Source organism: Lethenteron reissneri, chromosome 29 (assembly GCF_015708825.2).
Source record: "Lethenteron reissneri isolate LAM-NWPU_2019-01 chromosome 29, ASM1570882v1, whole genome shotgun sequence".
In the NCBI taxonomy this organism is placed as follows: Eukaryota; Metazoa; Chordata; class Hyperoartia; order Petromyzontiformes; family Petromyzontidae; genus Lethenteron; species Lethenteron reissneri.
The window spans coordinates 1114742-1140085 of record NC_083807.1 but is presented as its reverse complement, the minus strand read 5'-3'; the positions used below and the strand labels follow the sequence as shown (position 1 = coordinate 1140085).

Genomic DNA, 25344 nt, shown 5'->3' with positions numbered 1-25344 from the left:
CGGCGGGTGGTGCACGGGGCTGTCGCGGGTCGTGGTGGAGCGCGCCCACGCCGACTCGCTCCCTGCTGCTGCTGCTGCTGCTGCTGCTGGCGCCCCCCCCGCGGGGAAGCCGGCGACGCCACCGCCACCCCTTCCCCCCCGCCCCTGCAGCACCCCCCGGCGGCGGACGGCGCCAGCCGGGGAGACGCAGGCTCGTAGGGCGGCCCGGGGCCCGGCGTCGCCGCGGCCGGCTCCTGGCGCCGGCCGCATTGGCGCCCTCCGCCGTCGTGGTGGTGCTGGTGGTGTTGGTGGAGTCGCGGCGACGCCACCGTCTGCTCGGCCCTGGAGCCGGGCCGGTGGTGGGGGTGGTGCGGGTCGAGGCGCGGTGAGCACGGGTCGTGGCGCGACGCCCGCTGCGGCGACGCTCTCGCCGCCTCGCCGTGCTGCCGGTGCTGGTGGCGGTGGGTGCCGGGGCGCGGCGAGCAGCACGAGTCCGCGTGCCGACTCCGGCAGCGCGGCTCGACGCGCGGCGACGCGGGGTCGTGCCGGGCCCGGCCGGCGCCGTGGCACTCGGCGCAGGCGGGGGCCGGCTCGGAGGGACGCGCCGCCACGCCAGGGGGCCCCGCCGCGGCGAATTTGCGCGGGGTCCGGGGGGACCCCAGCTTGGGCGAGCAGCACGCGCGCTCAAACTTGCCGGCCGCCGCGGTAGCGGCGGCGCCACCGGTCTTGCGCGGGGTGCGCGCTGGCGACGAGACCGGAGTGTGGCCGTTGCCGGACCCGCAGCAGGGCCGCACGACCGCGCGGTGGAACGGGCTGCGGATGCCGGCCTCTAGCGCGGCGGCGGCTGCGGTGGCGATGGCGACCGTCTGGGTGGCGGCGTTGGCGCTGGCGCGACGGCCCGCCTGGCAGGACGCGTCGCGGCTCGCACGCTTGGCCGGAGGGGACGGGGCGATGGGCGGCGACGCGGCGGTGTCGGAGGAGTAGGAGAGGGAGATGGCGCGCGGCGGGAAGAGTCCCACGTTGGCCGCTTCCTTCATCTCGTCGCTCAGGTTCCAGGCCGAGTCGGCGCTCAGGCACGGGGAGGCGCCGTCCGCCGCCCCGGACGCGGCCAGCACCGCCGCCGCCCCCTCCTCCTCCTCCCGGGCCACGAGGCGGCGGCCATAGAAGTAGCGGCCCCACTCGGAGTCGCGGTACAGCTTGGAGACGGAGAACCTGGGTGGCGCGCGGTCGGGAGACGAGGGGGGGGGAGGGTCGGGAGGTGTGACGCGTTTGACGCCTCTGTCGTCGCCGTCATTTAAACGCGAATGGAATTGGTCAAACATCCCGATGTAGGACCCCAGAGCTTGGGCAATCGATTGCGTCGGTTCCGGCTGCCGTGCCTCACCTGGACAGCAGCTTGGACACCGACGAGCGGCGGCGGCGCGGCGGCGGCGGCAGCGACGACTGGCGACGCCAGCGACGCCGGCAACGCCGGCGGCGGGCAACGTCGCACCGAGGCGCCGGTCCCGCGCGGCGGGTAGCGAGGACGGGCGCAGCGGGCGGCGCCCCTTGCCCGGGGCTGGGGGCTCCATCTCGCCGGGGGAGCGCGGGGTGGGGGGCTCGTCGGGGCTGAGCGCCGGCGAGCTGCCCCCGCTGGCGAGGGCGCAGCGCCGGCGCTCTGAGCGGAACGGGGAGCGCGCGCTCTCCATCATCACCTCGAACTCCGCCATGGAGGAGACGGAACACGCCCTGGGGGGGGGGGGGGGGGGGGGAGGACGGGGCCGGCCGGGGCGATGGCCGTTTGTGCCACGGTCGTTAATTGCACTTGTATTGTTCTTGTTGTCGTTGTTACGCTCGTTTACCGAGCGGAGCCTCGCCGAGTCTCAAGGCTCCTATTGCAGGAGGAGGGTCCTGCCAGGCTGATCCCCGGGTTGGGTGATTTGCGGGCGATCGTTGGGCATTCGGAAGTCGTGGCCAAGGCGAGTTACGCTGCGTTCACAAGCGTCGTATGTCGGGACCGACCCCTCCGCCACTCCGACCGTGCCCCCCCCCCCACACCACCCTCTGGTGGTGGTGCAGGTGGTGTGATTGGGATGATGATGATGAGGGCATCACTCACCGTTGCAGCGTGCCTTTGTCGAGTGGGAAGTTGACCTCTCCCATCATCTTCTCAGCATCAGCCTTCAGGGCAGCAAGAAAGTTTCAGGCAATATTATGACGAACACATTCCATATGCCAACAGTAATAATAGCACCCTTTACCTGTTCTCGATATCCTCACTATACGCGTCTCGAGATCCATTTTCGGGAGGGTCCTGCATTGGGATGTTTGGCCAATTCTCGTTTTTCTGCTCTTGTGTTTCCAAAATCGCAACTGGTTCTGGGCTTCACGTTGTGCGTGCAATGCTCTCAGCCTAAGCTCGATAGAAGGATCGGGCTGAACGAGTGGCCTTGTTATCAGGCAGCAGGGACTCGCTGTCAGCGTTGTACATGTGCTGCGGTGGTCACGTGACACACATCAAGGCATTATGGGAGTTGTGCCTCCGTGCTGGGAGTTATCATCGTGTCCTTAAACCTGACGAGTGGGCTCCCCCCCGCCGCCCCCCCCCCCTGCCCTCCTGCTCCCCCCCGCCCCCCCCGCCCTCCTGCTCCCCCCCACCCCCGCCCCGCTCCCGCCCCCCTCACCTCCCCACGAGCGTCGCTCTGCAGGAGCGTCCTGCCGCGGGAGATGGTGCAGGACTTGCGTCGCCCTCCCGGCCACGGGTGGAGGTCGAGGGTCAGAGCATCGAGAAATCGGGAGATCTGCTGCTGCTGCTGGTGCTGCTGGTGGGGGGCGAGGGACCAGATGGGCACTGGCGCTCTGCTCGAGTCGCCCGACGGGCCGCGCCACAGCGAGTCGTCCAGCGAGTGGTTCCTTGTGAGCACGGGGCTCCTCCGCATCTCGGAGACCCTCGAAGGGACCCCGCTGTGGACCCCCGATGGGACCCTCGGTGGCACCGGGGCTTCCACCTCTTCTCCCTCCAAGACGACCGTCTTTCCGCTCTTCTGTAGCTATGAAACAATACATGTTATTACCGCAGCCCTAATTATCACCAATTGGTCCTAATTGGCTGGTCAGGCGTTGGCCAGCGGAAGTACGAGCGCTCTAATTATTACCCAGCGGGACTCAACCTCCCTCACAACCTCGCCTCCTCTCGTTCGCTCATTCACTCCGCGTCCTTGCATTCACCCCTGCGCCCTCGCCACCCCCGCACCTCTCGTCCCCCGTCACCTGCTCGACGGCGCACTGCGTCTCCCTGAGCCGCGCCTCCCAGCCGCGGCGCTCGCGGCTGAACCTCCGCAGCAGCTCGAGGCGCTCGCGCCCCCAGTGGCGCTCGCCCGCCTGGAGGCGGCGCCGCAGCTCCAGCGCGGCCACGTGCAGCTCGGCGAGCGCGCGCCGCTGCTCCTCGCGCTCCCTTCTCGCCGTGCCCTCCCTGCCCTCCCTGCCCCCCGCCGCTGCCGCCGCAGTCGCCGGCTCCCGCCGGGCCGCGCTTGGACGCGGGAGAGCCGAGACGAGGCTCCAGCTGGGTCGGGGGGGGGGGGGGCAGGAGGTGGGGAGGCGGAGGGATGTTGAATCGATTCACCATCTGTATGGTGAACCTCTTCCGCACCGTACGTAGCCAACCGTGCTAATCGCAGGTGCGCTGGAGGGACACCAAAGTAGACACAACAACAAGAACAAGCAGACGAAGCAGTTCTCGAGAAGTTAATTTCAAATCTGTCAGGGTCCAGCTTGCTCCCGCGATGTGCACACACGTCCACAACACACGTACACACACACGCGTACACATGCGTACACACTCACACGCATACACACACACGCATACACACGCGTACACACACACGCGTACACACTGACACGCGTACACACTCACACGCGCGTGCACACCTGAGCGACGTGCGCGCGCAGCTGGGAGCGCTCGACCTCCCAGGCGGCTCGCTCGCGAGCGTAGCGTTGCGCGAGGCCGCAGCGCCGCGCCTCCTCGGCGCGCACTTCGTCCCGCACGGCGCCCAGCGCGGCGCGCAGCTCCCGGCCCACGGCGGCGCCGGGGTCGGAGCTCACGCCGCCCTCCTGCGACGCGCGGGGAGCCCGGAGAACACCCTCGTTAATACTGCGCACTGCTGCTGCTGCTGTCAGCCGTTGGTTTCCCACTGCTGGGCAATAGCCTCACCCATTCCCTTCCATTCCTCCCTTTCCTTGGACTCACACAGAGACCCATAGACTCACACAGAGACCCATCGACTCACTACTCAAACACCCTTAGACTCACGCAGAGACCCATAGACTCACCACACAGAGACCCATAGGACTCACCACATAGACTCATAGACTCACACAAAGACCCTTAAACACAGAGAGAGAGAACCAGAGGGTCACGTGACGTTATTCAAAAAAAGAGTAGGCTATGTGTGCTGGCCCAAATAAAAAATGATATAAACAACTCACATCAAGTGACTGGGTAAAACCCGAATTGCAGTCCCCACGATTCCCGCGCTCACCGGCGTCCCGTCGTCACTGGGCGCCTCTCCCTGCACGCGCGCTGACAGAAGCGCGTCCAGCCACAGCTCCTCGTCGTGGGCGCACGACGAGGTGGAGGAGGAAGTGGTGGTGGTGACGGAGGAGGCGCCCATCTCCGCTCCCAGCTCCTGCGTGGCGGCACGTGTGGTGTCAAGTCACAGGCGAGCGCGCCACGTGGCTCGCAAACCCACCGCTTGACCGCCTCTAAACTCAACAAAGCCAAGAGAAACATCACCCCGACTGCTGCGGCAATTTCTGCAAGCGAGGTGAACACAGCACACGAGGCTGTGGGTGGCCAGCACCACGCCCGGCCGCCTTTGTCTCCCCGGGGAATTTTTTATATATATATATTTTACACACCGCACCAGGTACTCAATTAAAAGCTGAGTCAACCCCGGGGATGATCCAGCACCAGTTCAGATCAATCATCAACCGTCGACGACATTTGGCGAACTCGACGCTCAGCACCCTCCATCCACCCTGGCGTACCAGCAAGGCGGCGGTGGCCGCCTGGGGCTGCTGCTGCTGCTGCTGCTGGCCGCCGTCACGGCAGCGCCGCAGCAATCGCCGCAGCTCGGCGAAGGCGTGGAAGCTGACGCCGTGCAGCCGGCGCAGCTCCCGCGCCAGCGCCGCCGCGGTGCTCACCGCCTCGCGCCGCTCCATGCGGAGCCCCAGCTCGGCGCTCTGCAGCTCGAAGTCGCGACGCAGCATCGCGCGGTGGTGCTCCTCGCTCGCCTGTGCGGGGGGGGGGGGGGGGGCGGCGAGGGGAGGGGCGTGGGGGTGGGTGGGGGTGAGTACATTTTCGTGGGGTTTTTCGAGGGCACGGTGAGAGACGCAGGGTGTTTCGGTTGAGAGTGCAGCGGTTATTGTGCGTGCGCAGTAGGTTCAAGGGTGCAGGCCGTACGTGCAGGGTTTATAGTGCAGGGCTCTAGTTTCAAAGAGCGGGGTTTATAGGAGAGGGTGCAGGATGCGACGTGCTGGCTTTGTAGCGCAGGGTGCTGGGTGCAGGGTGCTGGGTGCAGGGTGCATAGCCCTTGTATACAGGGCGCGCAGTGCAGGGTGCCTCGGCAGGGTGCGCAGTGCAGGGTGCCTCGGAGCGCGTACCCGCGCGACCCTGGCCGCGTGTCTCTCGGCCTCCTCGTGGCGCAGCACTCGCTCCTCCTCCAGCTGTGACTGCAGTAGACGAATGGTGTCCTTGGCCTCGGCCAGCACCTCCTGAGACTCTCGCAGCTGCGGGGCGGGGGCGGGGTGAAGGAGAACGGGGAGGGGTGGGGCGGGGCGGGGTTGAGCGGGGGGTGGAGCGGGGTGGGGTGGAGCAGGGGGTGGAGCGGGGGGTGGTGCGGGGTGGGGTGGAGCGGGGTGGGGTGGAGCGGGGCGGGGCACACAGGACCCATCAGCTCTCTCTCCCCATCATCAGACTCCGTGATCTCCCAGTGCCATGATGGCTACAGCAGCATCAGCCCAGAGGCGGAGCTGGAAACTTCTCAAAGGAGGGGGGTAGGTGGGGAGGGTGGTGATTGGGGGGTAGGGGGGTGGTCGGGGTGCAGCGGGGGGGAGGGGGGGTTGGGGATAAGGTCGGTCCCGGGGACAGTCCCGAAATCCCAAACTTTTAATTAGAGAAAACATTAATTATTAATTATCAATGAAACCCCATTTTTGGGTCTCAAATGGGGATGTCAATCGCCCCCATAACCCCCTGAGCACCCCTCCACCCCCAACTCATCCAATGGCCAATACCTCGCTGGCGATGAGGGTGCGCGTGTCGGCGTTGGCGCCCAGCTGATGCGGGGCCCCGCATGCCACGGTGGCGGCCCCTGGTCCTCCACCTCCTCTTCCCGCCGTCGCCATGGCTACGGCGGCAGTGGCGTCGTCGTCATGGCGACACGGAGCGAGCGGCGTTCTCTGCGAGTCGCTCTGCGCCGTCACGGGGGCCCAACAGAAATTGAAAATAAACAAAATAAAATAAATTATAAGTTTGTCCGTGGAGGAAATGCATAACACAAATGGGGAGGTGAAAAGTAAATAATGATAACGATAATAATGATGATGGTGATGTGAAAGTAACGTGAAAGGAACAGATGTTTCGAGAATTAGACGAAAAAAAGGATTATATATGAGCGGAAGTCGAGTTCCGGGAATTAAAACGAGAAGTGTAGAGGCTGAAGGCGCAGCCCCGCAATTGCTCGCCCATGTTACCGCTGGCGGAAGGGCTTCCGCCAAAGGGACCTCTAGAGCCTCTTTACGGGCTGTTTGGCCTACTCTTCCACGCTGTTCGGACGTCTTGGGAGCTATGGACGTACCCACGCTTCACCACACCACACACGCCCTGCTAATCGACCCAGAGGAGGTGTAACTGGAATCGAACCCTTGCCCTCGGGGATTGCAAGTCCAGCGCGCTGACCACCATCATCACACCGCCGCGGTGGCAGCAGTGGCGGTGTGACGATGGTGGTCAACGTGCCCTTACGAGCGAAGAGGCTTGGTTTAAAAAGGTTTCAGAGATTTGCTTGGACTGAATCAATGTATGCGCTCCCAGAAGAGCGTGGGGCCGATGGGTTGTGCAGAGATGGGTACGTGGAGACACGCTGGGATTCTACGTTTTTAGTTCGTAGATATCTGCTGGATTATTTTGTTTTTAAAGTATTTTTTTACACACTCTCTCTCTCTCTCTCTGTCTCACACTGTCTGTCGCTCGCTCTCTCTCTCATCTCTCTCCCTCTCTCACGGTCGATTCCGTCACAGTGCGGCTAAGATAACGAAGAAAAAGAAGAGCAACTTAAAGAAGGTGGCGAGTGGGATGGAGGCGATCGCTATGAGCAGCAGAAGGGGAAGCAGCAGCAGCAGCAGGAGGGGCTGTGGGTGCGTGCGTGTGTGGGTGCGTGCGTGTGTGGGTGCGTGCGTGTGTGGGTGCGCATGAAGAGGTTGAGGAGGAGAAAAACGAGGAAGGAGAAACAGAATGCAGTAGAAAATGAACCTCCTTGTGGGTCATGGGACGCGCATGCAGTGGTGATCGGAGCCTGTGTGCGCTCAGCCATCGCAACAGCGAGACCCCCTGGGTGGGTTTCGGCACACGGTCCACGGGCCCAGAGGAGGCCCCTCACTCGGTGGTGCCACGTGGCGTGTCGCAACCTGTGCGGTTTCAGAATTATGAAATGTGGCCAATCACAAAGTGGTGCTTGTGTGAGATAACGCTGTGACATTGAGTGAGGATATCAAAGTCGCTTCACTCTGATTGGCCCTACAACTGCAATGGGCGCGCCTCCGTTTGGTATCGATGTTGGCTCCTCCTCTCGTACGGCAGGACAGAAGAGCACCGGTCGTACGTACGTTGAACTTCTTTCACACTGCACGTAGCCAACCGGGGAGAAGCCTAAACGGGAGGCTCGCGTCCGGCGACATCTGCTCTGGCTCACGGACTAACGAATCTGGAGTCTCAACGGAGATGCTGGGGCCCATGGCGCTGCGCGGGACTCTGTCGGGGCTCCGTGGGGGTGCTGTGGTTACCTGCAGCTCGGTGATGTCTCCGCTGAAGGTGCTCGTGGGGGTGTCCCCGGTGAGGTCGGAGGCGGGGTCTCTCCACGACACGGGGCTCAGGCCCGAGTCGCTCTGCTGCGGCTGCTGCTGCGGCTGCTGTGGCGAGGAGGAGGAGGAGGCCGACGAGGAAGGCGCGAGCCAGGGGCTGCAGCAGGAGGAGGAGACGCCCGTGGAGTCGCCGAGCCCCTCGGCGGCGCGCACCTTCTCCAGGAAGCCGGACAGCTCCTCCCGGAACAGGCGCATGGAGCGCCGCGCGCCCTGCAGCGCCTCGCCCTGCGCCGCGGCCCCCGCCGCCCGCTCGCTCTCCTCGATGAAGCGGTCCACGGCCGACTTGAGCACCTCCGAGGCGCGCCGCAGCGCCGCCCGCGTGACGGGGTCCAGCGGCAGCGCGGGGGCCGCCCCCCCGTCGAGTGGGGGCAGCGGGCCCGGCGCGGAGGGGCACGTGGACGGCTTGGGGTCAGCAGCCTGGCGAGAGGTCAGAGAGGCGCGGAGGCGTCGTGTCGACGTTTTAGAAAAGTGGCCTTCGCAGTGATGGGTGGCGCATGATGATGATGATGACGAAAGGTGAATTATGATAACAATCATGATAAGGGATAGTAGTTGATGAATGATGGTTGACGATGACGATGACAATGAGGAGAGAACACGACGAACTCTCCACCGCACCTCGATGCGTGCCAGGCTAGGTTTACTCTCCCAGGGGCAGCTCTCGTCGGCTCCACTCTCACCCCCCACGGGCCCCTCCCTCCGGTGCTGGGGGGGTCGATCCCTCGCAGGGTCCCCATCGGCATCCCCGTCGCCGGCGTCCGCGTCTCCATGGCCCTCGCCGGAGTTCTGTGGGGGACGACGGGGCGAGCGTGAGACACGGGGCATCCGTTGTATGATTTATAGATGTGGCCCGCGTTAAATGGCAGGCTATGGATACACTCACCCCTGTCATAAGAATGTGGAATTTCCACAACTGTTTCGGAGCTGTAAACGAGAGTTAGGAACCGCTCTCAATGCTCAAGTAACCAGAAATCGCTCAGACGTTGACACTTTGTTCATTAGCACGGGCTGCGAGCACCTGGTGGGTGCGCCCTCACCCTAACCCTCACCTGTACTCTCAACTGTGCGCGTGCGTCCTCACCTGCGCACACGTGAGTGTGTGGTTGTCACGCTGGAGCCGCGACACCGTGGCGCTCAGCTCCGCCACCTGGCAGCGCGCGCTCACCAACTCCCGGCGCAGCGAGTCGCCCGCGGGGTCGCCCGCCCGCTCCTCACCACCCTTCACACCGGGGGAGGGGGGCAGGAAGGGACAGGGGGGAGGGGGGATGAGAAGGGAGAGGAGGGAGGACGTGGAGGAGAGGAGGGGTGAAGGATGGGATGAGGGATGCGTGGCACATGAGGGGAGGGAAGAGAGGGGAGACAATCGAGGGATGAGATGGGAAGGGAGAGGAGGAGAGCAGAGGGGTCGGGAAGAGAGGGGAGGGAGTTGGGGTTACCGGGGTCAAGGTGAACGTGCAGTTTACATGCGGGGGGGGGGGGGGTTATGACTGGGGGACCCCTAATGGGTGGGGGGGGGGGGTACCCTCCGTGTGTGGATGAGGGTGCGACTCGTTGGTGCCCCCCCCACCCAGCCACAGTCGCTCACCGTCGGGGGCTGCTCCATCAGCGACGCGGCCCGTCCACGTGACCCCCCGGCTCCTTCTCGCTTGTACCTGTGCACAGATGGGCGCGGCACGGGAGGAGCGACGCCTGTGAAGGTCGGAACACGGCTTATCACCCGGCTCTACCCTCCCCCCCAAAGACAAAGGTCCCCCGTATAGCCTTCACAGACTGTTGGGGCAAGTGCTGTTAGCGAGCACCTATAAAGGTTTAAACGACACACGAGGGGGTGGGTGGGCAGCATCACGCCCAACCGCCTTTGTCTCCCAAGCGACGATATTTTCACATCGCATCAGATACTCATTTGAGGCTGAGTCGACCGTAGGGGAAGCCCAGGACCGGTTCAGATGAATGTATGATGCACTTCGCACCGTACGTAGCCAACCATGCTAATTGGAGGTGTGAAAGATAATCGTCACTGGTGTTGGTCGTGAGCGGGAATCAAACTCGGATCGCCGGGTTCGTAGCGCAGTGCGCTAATCGTTACCCCCCCCCTCTCCCAAAGGCCCCCACACACAGAGGGGGGGGGGGTGGTGACGGCACGGACCGGCCCAGTTCGCACGTCAGCGCCAGGTTCTGTTCCTCCATCTCGGCGACGGAGCGCCGCAGGAGCTCCGCTTCCTCCTCCACGAACTGGAGGTGGCGGCGGAGTTCGTCGGAGGAGGCCGACGAGGAGGAGGAGGCGGGGTCCGAGAGCGGGGGGGACGCGCCGGGCCGAGACGACGCCGGGCAGCACGAGCTCCGGTCGCGGAGCTGCGAGGAGGGGGAGGAGGCGGAGGGGTGGAAGGGAGGAGGGGGAGGGAGCGAGGGAGGGAGGGAGGTGTATGTATGTTGAACTGCTTTCGCACCATACGTGGTCAACCGTGATGATCAGATGCGCTGGGGACTAAACGCAAAAAGTAGTTTCAAAGAAACGGGTTTGTCAATCTAGATTATTTACAAGTGCGCAGCTCCAGTGGCTTCCTAATATCGGAAGGAAGAGCATTGCAGACGGCCGCAGAAGCGCAAGACGCAGTGCTGGCAGCAGCAGCAGCAGGAGGAGCAGAAATCCCCGACTCACCTGGCCCACTCGGACCTCCTCCAGCTCGGCCTTGAGGCCCCGGTTCTCCACCTCCAGCTCCACGATCTTGCGCCCCAGGATGTTGGCCTCCTCCTCCACGAGCCGCAGCCTCAGCCTCAGCTCGGCCTCGCGCGAGCCCGGGACCCCGCTCGCCTCCACGCACGGGGGTCCCGCGCCGGGGCCCGGGCTGGCCCCTGGCCCCCCCTGCTGAAGCGAGGAGGACGTCGCCCCCGATATCAACACCGACGACGACGTCGGCGTCGTCTTCATCGTCGTCATCGCCGTCGACGCGGACCGAGCTCCCCCCATCGCCGCCCCAGGCGCCGTGGCGCCCGCAGCCGGACCCCCCCTTTGGGAGAGGCTCCCCGCGGATCCGGAGGCGGCGGTGGTTGCGGTGGGGGCCGCTGGCGGAGGTGCGGGAAGCGGGGGCAGCGGGGGGCTTTCTAGCTCCCCGAAGGTGGCCTTGTAGCGCTCCACGTCGTGCTCCAGGCGGTCCTTCTCGCGCCCCACTCGCACCATCTTCTTGCGCATGAGCGCCGCTTCCTCGCGCAGGAACTGGAGCTGGCAACGCAGATCGGCGCTGTCCTCCTGGCGGCCGGGGGGGAGTGTGGGGGGTGTGGGGGGAGGGGCAGGCCACGAGAGAGCAGTCAGTGCAGTCTTTGGTGACCGGACTGAGGCCATCAACTCGCTGCACCTGGGTACCCGGTTTAATCGCAACTGAGTTTACGCCTGTGGGTCTCTATGGGAGTCGTGGGTCAAGTCGATTGTGGAGGTGTTGGCTGGGGGCTGGAGGTGAAGGTTGAGTGGTTGAGAGTGGTGGAGAGTGCTGGAGCATGGTGGAGCGGATTGGTGGACGTGGTGCGTGGCCTCACCTGCTGTCCCGCGCCCTTCTTCTCGGCCACTCTGTGCAGCTCCCGACTGCCCCGCTTCCTCGCAGAGTTCTGCACCACACGACGCAAGGACAAACGCAACGAAGATCAAAGACAAAGAGCCCCCGTATAGCCTTGAACAGCCTGTTGGGGCAGGTGCTGTTGGCGAGCACCTACGAAGGCCGGAACGGCACACGAGGGCGTGGGTGGCCAACACCACGCCCGGCCGCCTTTTCTCCCCAGTGGCGATGTTTGCACACAACACACCAAGTATCCATTTGAGGCTGAGTTGACCTAGGGGAGGCCCAGAACTGGTGAATATAATCGTCACTGATTTTGGCCGTGAGCGGGAATCGAACTTATAGGTGCTCGGCAGTGGCGGCTTCACGGTGCGTGACTGCCACGTGGCCACCACCGCCACGCGCGCGTTTTATTTTTAATGCGGCGCTCGCTGCCGCTGCTGCTGCTACCGTCCCCGCCACGTGTCCCGCGCGCTATGAATACCCCCCGGGGGGGCGCCACTACCACTCGCGGCTCCCGCGGGCGAGGGGGAAGGGGGAGAAGGGGGAGGGGGGGGCTGCGTTAGGAGTGGGGGGAGGTGGGAGTGGGGAGCATGGGAGAAGGCGAGCGGAGAGGAGATGGAGGGGATGGATTGAAAGGATGCAGACGGCATAGGGCATTGAGGGGAGCAGAGTGATGGATGGGAGGGGGCAGGAGAGAGGGCTGGGTGGGGTGGGAAGGGGATGGTTGGGGGTGGAGGGGGATTTGAGGGATTGGAGGCGAGGGCATAAGGGGGAGGGTGAGGTGCGGGAGGGGGGGGAGGGTGAGGTGCGGGAGGGGGAGGTGGGTGGGTGGGGTGGTGGGTGGGTGTGTGGGTGGGTGAGAGAGAGGGAGAGTGGTCTTGTTTGGGGATCAATGTGAGCTGGATCTATTTCGAGACGCGCAGGGAGACCGCACCCTGATTAAAACATCGCGGCCAATCGGCTCCGCCCCTGGGCGCCGCGTCACCGCTCATTTATCCCTCGCGGTGCGTCGACGTCACGTCCCCCCTTGTGACGCGCATGAGTTCGGAGCGGCCACGTGGCCACTCTGCCCCCCCCGCCCCCCCGTGGACTCGCGCGACGATTCGATGAATAATCACGATTCGCCGGCGGAGTTTCGATTACGCAATGGAATATCGCCTCGAATCGCGTCACGCCGTTACGCGTCTGAAACTGCGAATGTCACGGCGAGCGTCACTGCTTCGCGCGCACTTTGCACGAATCGCAGGCGAGCGGCCGGCGAGCGGTCGTAGCGCGTATCGTGAGCGGGAGGAATCGCTCTCAATCGATCAGTCGTGTTCCATCGCCCGCGAACAAAGTTCGCCAAATCTTCTCGCACCTCCTCGGGGAGCTGAGCCGCTCTGAGCCTCCTGGATACCGCTGGGGGTGGGCAGCAGACGGCAGTGCAGCAACTTCCACTGTTGTACTCTACTTCAATGCTCCCACGTCTTTGCTCCCCGCCTTTCACCGACCCGCACGGACCAGCCTGGTGAAGTATGGTCGATATGCTTCACGGTGCGGCAGGAGAAACCGCGCTTCGATGACGGGAGGCCCTCATCCAGCAGTGGATCGATCGGCATGACGAGTCTACGTCTGTGCGCGTGATCACGTTACATCGCCCACGTGGGCGACCCCTCCCCCCGCCCCCCGCCCCCCTCCCCCCGCCCGCCGCCCCCCTCCCCCCGCCCGCCGCCCCCCTCCCCCCGCCCCCCGCCCCCCTCCCCCCGCCCGCCGCCCCCCTCCCCCCGCCCCCCGCCCCCCTCCCCCCGCCCGCCGCCCCCCTCCCCCCGCCCCCCGCCCCCCTCCCCCCGCCCGCCGCCGTGGGTGTCGAGCACCCGACACCGACGACTCGGCGCGCGCCACCTCCCAAATAGCAGCGGGGCGGGGCTAGCGGGGCGGGGCTAGGGGGGCTAGCGGGGCGGGGCTAGCGGGGCGGGGCTAGGGGGGCGGGGCTAGGGGGGCTAGCGGGGCGGGGCTAGCGGGGCGGGGCTTGCGGGTCCACGAATGTCAGAGGCGGGAGCCCTGCGCCTCGCCGCCGCTCCCAGCCCCTCGACCCCCCGTGGCATTGCCGAGACTGAAGGGGGTACCCCCCCCACCCCCCAGCCTCCAATACCCCCACAGGCGTGGGAACGTCAGTGGAAAGACTTACAGCTGCCCACCCCCCCTGGCTACTGAACATGCCCTCCCCCCCTTGGCTACTGAACATGGACCCCCCCCCCCCCCCCTTGGCTACTGAACATGGACCCCTCCCCCCCAAGGCGCTGGCCACCTCTTGCGATGTCGCAATGCGCCCAGCGCCTGCCCGCGATCTGCTGCTGCTCCGATCGCTCCATCTCCCCGCGGTGGTCGTGCTTCTTGGGGGCGCGTTTCACTGCCTCGCGTCGCGTAATTGGAAGGCATCCCAGCTCCGCCCACGGTCCCGTGATTTACGACGGGGACCTCGTCATCCGCACCCCGTTACCCAGGTAGCCAGGGTGACGGGTCGCCATGGCGACGCGTTGCCGGGGAAACAGGGCGAGCGAGAGGGATGGAGACGGGAGGGGGGGAGGGGCGAGCACCAAACTCACCACGCCTCCCCGCCTGCACCAACCCGCAGTGACCGGCGTGGTGAAGTATGGTCAAACAACGCCGACCAACGACACGGCGTCAGAACGCTTTCATGTCCAGCAGTGGATTGAGAATTACTGTTAGATTATATATATTTTTTTATTGCGTACATAATATCCAGACTCTAGCTTAGTCAATGTTTATGTGGCTAGAACGCGGCGTCCGTGACACCACGTCCCCTGTTGGGAGACGGAGCGACTGAAATGGGCTCGTGGCGCGGGCGCTGGGCGGATCCGTCGTTGCCTCGTGGGGGCATGGCAACGGCTTGTGGGAGGAAGCCCCCATCCAGCAGTGGATTGAGCACGGCTGACAGAATGCTGATGACGATGCCGACGATGTGAGCAGTGAGGAAGATCGCACGCTCATCGCCGGCTGCCGCCTGTGAGCTGCGCTGCTAATGGTAGCGATGGTTCTCGTCGGCCCGCGGAAAATGTCTGCGTGTTGAACTTCTTTTGCACCGTACGTAGCCAACCGTGCGGGGGAAAGGACAACAAACTAAATACAAGAAACAGCTCTAAGAAATGAGTGTGTCAATCTAGATGATGATGATGATTTAAAAGTGCGTTGCTCCAGTGGATTCCTAATATCGGAAGGAAGAGCGTTCCAGACGGCCGCAGAAGCGCGTCTGAACACGCGCGATGATGATGATGGCGATGGCGATGCGGTGACCGCCGCCTTTGTCCGATGTCGAGCAGCCAGCAGCCGATGCGAGGTTGCCCAGCGGAGTTGGCGGTGGTGATGATGATGATGGCCTGTGCTCGATGTCGAGATCAGTGAGGAACCGCGGTTCGCTTGTGACGACCACGTTGTGCTAACCTCCGATTCGCACAGCCGCCTACACACGGTGCGAAGGAAGTTCACCGTGCGTGCTGTAACGAGTGCGACCTTCTAACGCATTCGTTGGGCAATCGGAGGAAGGTCAGCCAGGTGTGTCTCCCTCGGCGGGGAGCGTGCTGAGGGCTTTAATTATCCCCGGACCCCACCGCCAACTCGACCCCCTTCACGTTGCGGTGACCCTAAGTGCGAAGCTTAGAGCGGGGGGTGGGGATGGGGGGTGAGGAGGAAGACTGAGAGAGGGAGGGAGACGCGATAGAGACTGGCTCCAGGGATGGGGAGGGGGGCGGAGGCACGGAGGGATGGGGGAGGGGGGCCGTCGAGATATCGCACCGGCTGCAAAAATCACGCCCCAGTTACTAAAATGAACAAAACGCAGAGCGATGACACTCCACGGATGCATCCGTGTGTGTGTGTGGTGATAACACACACACGTACAAATACGTATGCGTGTGCTAATAACAGTGGCCTTTGACACGAAGGCTAATTATAATTAGTAATGATCACGATCTTGCCATTTGTCCATTTACTCGTGGCTCATGTTCAGGAGGGTCCTGCTACACTTGGGTGTTAGACCAATGTCTGCGCTTGGGTGTTAGACCAACGTCTGCACTTGGGTGTTAGACCAATGTCTGCACTTGGGTGTTAGACCAATGTCTGCACTGCACTAGCTGTGTGTGTGGGGGGGGGGTTATGGTTGGATTTGGGGAGCGGAAGTGTGGTGGTTACCGCGCTGCGACCCGCTTAAAGCCAGAATCGGTGATGAATATCTGAACCGGTCCCGGACCTCCCCTAGGTCATCTCAGCCTTAAATGATTCCCTGGTGCAGTGAGTAATCATCGACACCAGGGAGACAAAGGCGGTCGGGCGTGGTGCTAGCCACCAACCCCCTCGTGTTCCGTGCCGGCTTTCATAGGTGCTCACTAATAACACTGGCCTTAACATTAATTTAAAGGCTATATGGGCTACATGGGGTATCTTTGTATTTGTTTGTGAGTGTGAGTGTGTGAGTCTAGCTGGGTTATGTGGCCCGCATTCCCAACTACCGCATGCTGAAGCGGCTTCTGTTTGGACGGATCGAGGGGGCTAAACGGACACGACACGGGCTGGAGAAGAGATGGACTGATGCGACATGGAAGAATGTGGAGCTGAGTGGACTTGCTGAATACTGGTACCAGAGGTGTCAAGATCGGCCTCTATTAAAGAGGCTCGTGAAGGACGCTGCTACTGAGCAGTTGGAGGCAGTCGCCCTCCAACAACAACGAAGGTCAGACGAGCGACGCTCACAGCAATGAACTAAAACACAGCAAGTTGGCACAGTAGAGGACACAGGTGGTGCATCAGCCAGTCATCTCAGTCAGTTAACCCATGGCGTCTGGGTCAGTCCCGTGACCTTCTGTCAGCGAGCCTTCGACACTTCACGTGGCCTCAAAGGGCAACTGGCCTGGCACAGATGCCATGGTGAGGTCACCGTCACTTTCTGGCGAATGTCGGGTGTTGGTATTGGTGAGTGTGTGAGTGAGTGTGAGTGAGTGTGAGTGAGTGAGTGAATATGAGTGTGTATAAGTGGGGAGCGGTAGTGTAGCGGTTAGCGCTAAGCTGCGCTACAAACCCGGCAACCCGAGTTCGATTCCCACTCACGGCCAAATTCAGTGACGATTATCAGAACAGGTCCTGGGCCTCCCCTAGTTTGACTCAGCCTCAAATTAGTACCTGGTGCGATGTGTAAACATCGCCTCTATGGAGGCAAAGGCGGCCGGGCGTGATGCTGGCCACCCACCCCCTCGTGTGCTGTGCCGGCCTTCATAGGCGCTCGCTAACAGTATATGCCCCAACAGTCTGTTCAGGCTATACGGGAGATCTTTGTATTTGTTTTTGTGTATGAGTGAGTATGAGCGAATGTGTGTGAGTAAGTATGAGTGAGTGGGGAATCTCACTCCTCAGTGTACCGGGAAAGGTCCTGGCAAGGATTATTAAACATCACCTTGCCAGGCATTAAGGACCTTCATGATGGTTAGCGGACCTGAGTAAAACTACGTGGCTGGGAGTCAGAGCCATTCCCTGTTCACCTTGGGGTGCGACAGGGATGTCATCTGGCTCCCACATTATTTAACATCTATTTCGACCACGTAGTTCGTGAAGCCTTCAATAGCTGTACCGGAGGAATTTCCATCTGGTAGAGATACAATGGGTGCGGTCAAGGGATGGCTCCCTCTTGGTCAACCATGTTATGTATGCCGATTATTTGGTAGTTGCTGCTCACTCAGAGGAGTTGGAGTTTCTGTTGCTGAACTTGGAGCGTACAACTAAGAGGTGGGGCCTTACCATCTGCTCCACCAAAACTAAGCACCTGCCTGGGTATTTTGTACCATCAGACACTCCATCCCCACAACTCCCAATTGGTGATGGCGCAGTTGTGGAGAGAGTGGAGAGTTTCCCATACCTGGGCAGTGTGCTCATGACCAGCTCCGGTTTGACAGCACAGGTCTCACTCTGAATCAGTCGAGCGGCATTATCTTTTCATCGGTTGCATAACGCTGTGTGGAAGCTACCTGGTCTGTCGCTCCACACGAAGCTTCAGGCCTCCTCGGCCACAGTCATTCCCTCCCTTCTCTACGTTTGTGAAACGTGGACGCCCCTAATGGAACATTTTCGCCGGTTAGAAACATTTAGGCGGGCCTGCCCACGATTCATCCTGGGTTTAACCAGGCTGGATTGTGTGAGGAGCTCACAAATCCTTGAAAGATCTGGACAAAGTCCCATTGGTGAGCTCCTCCGGCAGGCAAGGCTGCGTTGGCTGGGTCATGTAGCCCAAATGCTCAGCCACCGCATGCCTAAACAGGTTTTGTTCGGACGGATAGAGGGGGGAAAACAGGCGCGGCACGGGCTAGAGAAGATATGGAGTGATGTGGTACAAGAGGATGCGGAGCTGAGTGGACTTGCCGATGACTGGTACCAGCGGTGTCAAGATCGGCCTCTGTGGAGGAGGCTCGTGAAGGACGCTACTGGGCAGTTGGAGGCAGTCACCCTCCGAAGGACGGAGGAGCGACGCTCACAACAACGAGCGGTGCACCGGGCGGCTTAAACACAGCAAGTTGACACGGTAGTCGACACAGGTGGTGCATCATCTCAGTCATCTCAGTCAGTCGACCTGTGGCACCTGGGTCTGCCCCGTGACCTCCTGCCAGCGGGCGTTCGACACTTCACGTGGCCTCAAGGTGCACATGGCCTGGAACTAGCGTCGTGGTGACGTCACCGCCACTTAGTGGCGAATGGTGGTTGTTGTTGAGTGATTGTGAGTGATTGATTGTGAGTGATTGTGGGTGAGGGCGTGAGTGTGTGAGTGATTGTGAGTGTGTGAGTGATTGTGAGTGTGTGAGTGAGTGTGTGTGTGATTGTGAGTGATGTGATTGTGAGTGATTGTGAGTGTGTGAGTGAGTGTGTGAGTGATTGTGAGTGATTGTGAGTGTGTGAGTGAGTGTATGAGTGATTGTGAGTGATTGTGAGTGTGTGAGTGAGTGTGTGAGTGATTGTGAGTGATTGTGAGTGTGTGAGTGAGTGTGTGAGTGTGAGAGTGAGTGTGTGAGTGAGAGTGTGAGTGTGTGAGTGAGTGTGAGTGATTGTGAGTGTGTGTGTGAGTGATTGTGAGTGTGTGAATGATTGTGAGTGTGTGAGTGATTGATTTTGAGTGTGTGTGTGAGTGTCACCTCCTTGGTGCGCTCCAGCTCGTTGCTGAGCGCCTGTTTGCTGATCTCCAGCTCGAGGAGGCTCTGGCGGAGGGCCTCGTTCTCGTCCTCCACGCGGCCGCGCTTCTCCTCCACGCTCTCGAGCTCGCGGTGCAGGCGCACAGACACGTCCTTGGCCACCTAGGCGGGGGAGAGCGCCAGAGAGAGGGTGGGAGAGTGAGCGAGAGGGCGTGAGAGGGCAGTCGGGGTACAGCTGGTGCGTCTGCCAGGAGTCATCTCAGTCGGTCAACCCGTGGGCACCTGGGTCTGTCCCGTGACCTCCTGCCAGCGAGACTTCGACACTTCACGTGACGACCTCAAAGTGCACCTGGCCTGGCACAAGTACCATGGTGACGTCACCGCCACTTCGTGGCAAATGGCGGGTGTCGGTGAATGTGTGCGAGTGTGAGAGAGGGGAGCGGTAGTGTAGCGGTTAACGCGCTGTGCTACGAACCCCACTCACGGTCAACAACGGCGACGATTACCAGAACCGGTCCTGGGCCTACTCTAGATCAACTCAGCCTCAAATGAGTACCTGGTACGCTGTGTACACATCGCTACTAGGGAGACAAAGGCGGTCGGGTGTGGTGCTGGACACCCACCCCCTCGTGTGCCGTGCAGCACTTGCCCCAAGAGTTTGTCAAGGCTATACGGGGAATCTTTGTCTTTGGGTGTGAGAGTGTGCGAGAGTCGAAGCTCGCATCAACCCTTCGCTATCCCAGCCGACCTCCCACCTTGACAATGACAAAAGCAAAGTTCCCCGGTATAGCCTTAGCAGACGGTTGGGGCAAGTGCTGGTAGGGAGTAGCACCGATGAAGGCCGGCACGGGGGTGGGTGGCCAGCACCGCCTTGAGACCGAACACGTGGCCACAGAGACACGACGGGTGAGAGGGAGCCACCGCGACCACGCGTGAAGGGATGGAGGAGGTGACCCGAGGTCACCTCCCCGGGACATCGATGGGGAAGTGAAACCGCGCGGCGATACGGAACCTCCCGGCTATCGAGGGGGGAGTGGAGTGGAGTGGGGGGTCGATGTCTCCATGTCACCTCGACTCCAACCCTGACCCCAATTACCCACGGAGACAGACGGGGAAGGCTCCCGCACTCAACCTGCCCCCCCCCCCACCACTGCCCCCCCAGGTGACAAATCCACGACCGCGTCCGCGGTGCGCCGTGGAAGCGTCGAGCGAGCGACTCCACCCCCTCGTGTCGCCTCGTGGCCGCCTGCACGCTGGGGGGGGAGAGGGGGTGCGGGATGGGCTGATGAGCTTCAGGTAGGGGGGGACGATGCCGCCAGGTGGTTTAGCCACTTTGGTATCCCGCGATTTAGTGATCAAAACTTGGAGCGTGATTTTAGGAGTGCGTCTCTAGATCACTCAGAGCGGGTGACCTGGATCACTCGCAGGGAGGGTGACTCGAGCGCGTCACAGAGTGGGCGTGGTCTCGTCACAGAGACACACAGACAGACACAGAGAGAGAGACACACACATAGACACACACATAGACACACAGAGAGAGACACACAGAGACACAACGCCTCTGTGTCGAGGCCTTAAATAGAGAGAGAGAGGGGGGGCAGAGAGAGAGAGGTGGGGGTGCTGGAACTGACTTGACCTTGACCTCTATCCCGGCCTCTCTCGCCTTGAGGTCACACAGCCTTCAGTCGCCTGGCTCTCTCTGAAATGTCACTGCCGCTGCCCATCCCATTATTTAACTAATCTTCTTACTTGACATTTCCACGTGATAGGCCACGTTGTTGAGCTGTCATTTGTGGCTAGGTTGCTTCCGCAAAATATGTTTACACCTCGCTGCGTTTTACCTGATAAGTAAAAATATATATATTTGTAGTTTTCAAGTTATTCGTTTACCTTTCATAAACTTTGCACCCCGATCGTTTTTGGTAATCTTTGCTTTTGTAACGTCCTTACCCGCCCCTACTGGACATCTGTGAAGAAGAGCTCAATAGCTCATCGGATTCCTCTCCCGCATAAATAAACATTCCGATTCTGATCCAAATCTCCCCCACCCCACCCCACGCCTCCCCCCTCCGCTACCGCCCCTCCCCCACCCAGCTCTCCGCCCCACCGTAGCCCCCGTCACCTTGAGGTCCTGCTCCAGGCTGATGAGAACGTCCACCTCGGGCTGCCCGCCGGGCCCCGCGCCCGCGGCGCGCGCGCCCTTGCGCTCGGCCTTGCGCAGGCGGTACTGCAGGATGCGGCACGTCTTGTGCGCGCGCTCCAACTCGCGCCGCAGGTCGCGCACCTGGCGCGCCTCCTCCTCCAGGTAGCCGTCGCGAACCTCGTCCATCTCGGCGCGCAGCTCCTCCAGCTCGTCCTGCGGTTGGTGGGATGGTGGAGGGGGGGAGTCAGCGAAGAGTCGGAGGTGATGGGTGGGGAGCAGTTGAAGGAATGGTTCGGGGTGGCAGAGGAGGAGGAAGGGGACAGGGTAAGGAGGAAGGTGGAGGAGGGGAGATGGTTACGAGGATGAGTTGGTTTTGGGGGTAGGGATATAGGAGGAGATTTTGATGGTATCGAGGAGGAGCGGTAAGAGAGGTGTAGCGATGAAGACGGAGGAGGAGGCGGTAGTTACGGTCATGGTGGCGCAAGAGAAGGATGAGTTGTTGAGGAGGAGGTGGACGAGGAGGATTGATGATCATCACAATGAGATGGAGGTCACAAGCGATGGGAGGACCCTACACCGTCGGGAGAGGGCGGCAAGGCCACGGCCCAAGTGAGCGCGGTGCCATCAAGCCCACGTGACTTCCTGTCGTGACAGATGCACGCGAATGCTAATTAGGTCGCCGTGGTGTTTAGCCGGGAAAGCTGCAGCGAGCCCGTGACTCTCTGTCTCCGCGAGGATCGGGGGGGGGATGTCGCCTTGCCCCAATCCCTTCGCTATGCGCAGCTGCCACGCGCTATTGGAGGTCAACCGCTTCCAGATGTGGTCACGCTCCGGCCGATGCTGATGCTAATAATTTGCGCTGCTAGCGCGCAGTTCAACCTCAGATGCATAGTCTGGGGGCTGCAGTGGCAAAATCCCGACCACCACAGGAACAGAGCCTCGACCTCGGAGATCTTAGAAGACGCAAAGTTCTCAGCGACCTGGTACGGAGCAGTGGCTGTAGAGACTACGGCGCCAAGCCTCCGACGGAGCCTTCTCGGTGAGCAGCAACAGCATCTTAGAGTCCACTCGGTACCTGACTGCTAGCCAGTGCAGACACTATCGAGCAGATGTGTGGTGATGATGATGATGTTGTGTGCTCGCGACACGATGAGTGTGTGTGTGCATGAAGCACTCTAGCAGACGTGTTCTGGACGAGCTGCAGTCGACCCAGCAGCACCTCACGCGATGTTTCTAAGCGAGCGGGACAGGCCGGCATCATGCTCAGGACTAAACATCGCTGGTGCATCCCACACAGATCGTCGGGGTCACTGCTGTCAGCGAGAACCTATTAAAGCCGCACGACGCACGCGGCTCGTGGTGTCCGGTCACAACCACGCCCCGGTGCTGGTGTTTTACACCCTGGACTGAAGACGCAATTAACGCTGAGTGGACCTAGGGGCAGCACGATGACGTGCTGTTATCAGTAAAGATGGTGGCGGTGACAATAATCCTGCTGCCGGCGATGACGATGATTATAATGGTCCAGCAGCTCGTGATGATGATTTATGTTGGATACTGATGATCATATGCAGCTACTGGCGATGCCTATGATCATGATGATGCTGCTGCTGCTGCTGATGATAATCGTGGTGATGATGATGACGTTGAGTGGTGAAGGCCGAGGGGCGGAATATCTCCGATCTCGTCTCGTGCCCACGCGGGAGGCGAATGAAGTTTGCGGCAGCGACGCCACCACCGTGCCGCGCCTCTGACTGATTGCGTGAGTGTTTTAGTGAGTGTGTGATTGTGTGAGTGAGTGAGTGTGTGACTGATTGCGTGAGTGTTTTAGTGAGTGTGTGAGTGAGTGTGTGTGGAGCGGTAGTTTAGTGACGAATAACTGAACCGGTTCTGGGCCTCCCCTAGGTCGACTCAGCCTCAAATTACTACCTTCTGTGGTGTGTAATCATCGCCACGAGGGAGGCAAAGGCGGCCGGGCGTGGTGCTGGACACCCACCCCCTCGCGTGCCGTGTCGGCCTTCACGTGCACTTGTCCCAACAGTGTGTTAGGTTACACGGGTGATCTTTGTGTTTGTGATTGCGTGAGTGAGCGAGCGAGCGAGTGCCCGTGGCAGCCCGCACCTTGAGGTACGCGTTCTCGGACCGCATCTCGTCGAGGTCTCTCATCAGCTCCTGCAGAGCGCCCGGGCTTCCCGGACGCGCCGGCGACGCCATCGCCCCCGTCTCTCTGCCAGACGGCGCCTTGACGACCTCGGCTCCTACAGGCCCCCCCACCTTCACCCCCGCCCCTCTCCTCTCCCACACGACGCAGCTGAGGCTGCCGCATCCCCATCGATCGCCGCTCCCTCCGCGCCGCCTCTCCTCGTGCTGCCCGCTGCTGCTGCTCCTGCTGCTGCCCCTGCTGCAGCTGCCCCTGTTGATGCTGGTCCGCTCTCGACCGCGGCTCTCACCGTCTCTGGCTCGCTTGACCCCCCCAGTGACTCCACGTCGCTCTCGGGGCCCGCGTTGGGGCGCAGTTCGTCAGAGAGTGGCTCGGAGGGGGGTGAGTCCGAAACATCGGAACCACTATCTGCGGCGCCTCCGCCGCCTCCTCCTCCTTTCCCGGCCGCTGCCCTTCCCGCTGCCCCTGCTGCCCACAACTCGTGGCGGCCGCCCGCAGTCGCCCGGCCCGTGTGAGCCCTGCTGCTGCTGCCCTTAGCTCGCGAAGGTGCCTTCGTCGCTGCTCCTCCACCGCTGCCCCCATTGCTGCTCGCGCTGCCCACGGGAGGAACCCGTCTTGGGATGGGAGTCCCACCGCGACTCGCGTGGCTCGCTGCGGTGGTGGCGGTGGCGGCGGTTGACAATCCAGAACCGCTGCCCTTGACAGATGACGCAGCACCAAGACCCCCGCGGGCAGGCCCAGCGTGACCCCGGGAGAGAACTTGACCCCGGAGCGAGGTGCGCAGCAATGAGCCCGAGGATGACCCCGTTCCCGGGGTCAGCACTGATCGCGGGGCGGCCCCCGCCTCCCGGGGTCTCGCGGGGGACAGGGGCCGCGTCACTTGGCGGCGAGGGGTCCCCGCGGGGTTCATGCTGCGTGGACGGCCCCACCGATCCGCCGCCGCCTCCTCCTCCTCCGTCTCCCGGTCCACTGGGGCCCAGGGTGCATCACTCACTCGCCGTGAGCAGCGCCGGGCGCGCCCTGCGTCCTCAGCAGCAGCAGCATCGGCTGCAGCATCAGCAGCGGTGGCAGCAGCTGCGGCTATGGGTGAGGCGGAGTCTCCATCCCCAATGCAGCTCGCGTCCCGAGGAATGAATCGGGGAGCAACGTTGAACGAAGCGGTCGATGTAGCGATGGAGTCATTCGTTGGCGGAGTCGTCGTTCGTTTGCAACGGCGTGGCGACCCCCTCCGCGTCGTCCTCGCGTGACGATGAGAAGATGTGAATGGCGATAGTGACGACGATGATGATGACCTCTTCTTCTGCGTGCAAGGGTTGCGGCTCTTGTCCTTGTTCCTCGCGTTTTGCTCTCCCACGCTCTCTCTCTCTCTCGCTGTCTCTCTCGCTCCTCCCAGTCTCCACCCACCACCACCCGCCCACACTCTCTCTCTCTCTCCCCACGCGTACACAGCCACCCCCACCACCACCCACACAGCCACCCCCACCCCCCACACAACCACCCCTCACCACCACCAACATAGCCACCCCCACCACGCACACAGCGCCCCCCACCACCCACACACATAACGCCCCCCACAACCCACACACCGCCCCCCACCACACACACACAGCGCCCCTCACAATCCACACACCGCCCCCCACCACACACACACACCGCCCCCCACAACCCACACACCGCCCCCCACCACACACACACAGCGCCCCTCACAATCTACACACCGCCCCCCACCACACACACACACCGCCCCCCACAACCCACACACCGCCCCCCACCACACACACACAGCGCCCCCACCACCACCCACAACACCCCACAACTCACACACCCCCCCATCACCCACACACACCGCCCCCCACCACACACACACCGCCCCCCACCACCACCATACCCACACACCAGGTTCTCACCGAGTGTTCAGTCTCTTGCTACGCTACACACGCAGACGTAGTCACTGCTTAGAGAAGGTCTCCATCCAGCTGTGGATTGATCATGGCTGATGGCAATGCTCATTATATCACACAGCACACAAAGACACAGGTCTCCCGTGTAGTCTTTAATAGGCTATTGGGTCAAGTGCTGTTCGAGGGCACCTATAAAGGCCGGCATGGCACACGAGAGGCCGGTGGCCAGCACCACGCCCGGCTGCCTTTGTCTCCCACGTGGCAATGTTTACGCACAGGTCCAGGTACTCATTTGAGGCTCAGTCGACCTAGGGGAGGCCCAGGACCG

The 25344-nt window shown here is 62.1% G+C and overlaps 1 protein-coding gene across 1 annotated transcript; it reads right to left on the bottom strand.

Moving 5' to 3' along the window:
* Positions 1-498: 498 nt before the first annotated feature.
* Positions 499-24469, bottom strand: LOC133349146 (microtubule cross-linking factor 1-like). Its single transcript, XM_061562386.1, is given in 24 exon segments — positions 499-1202; positions 1376-1433; positions 1435-1569; positions 1572-1707; positions 2078-2139; positions 2643-3008; positions 3229-3456; positions 3458-3520; positions 3886-4068; positions 4497-4643; positions 5005-5250; positions 5620-5745; positions 6253-6429; positions 8020-8514; positions 8716-8883; positions 9179-9316; positions 9683-9749; positions 10244-10449; positions 10757-11344; positions 11629-11697; positions 18815-18973; positions 20934-21167; positions 23076-23245; positions 23248-24469. Coding segments are annotated over 24 exon segments (5538 nt in total). The 5' UTR covers positions 24026-24469; the 3' UTR covers positions 499-663.
* Between the last annotated feature and the right edge of the window lie 875 nt (positions 24470-25344).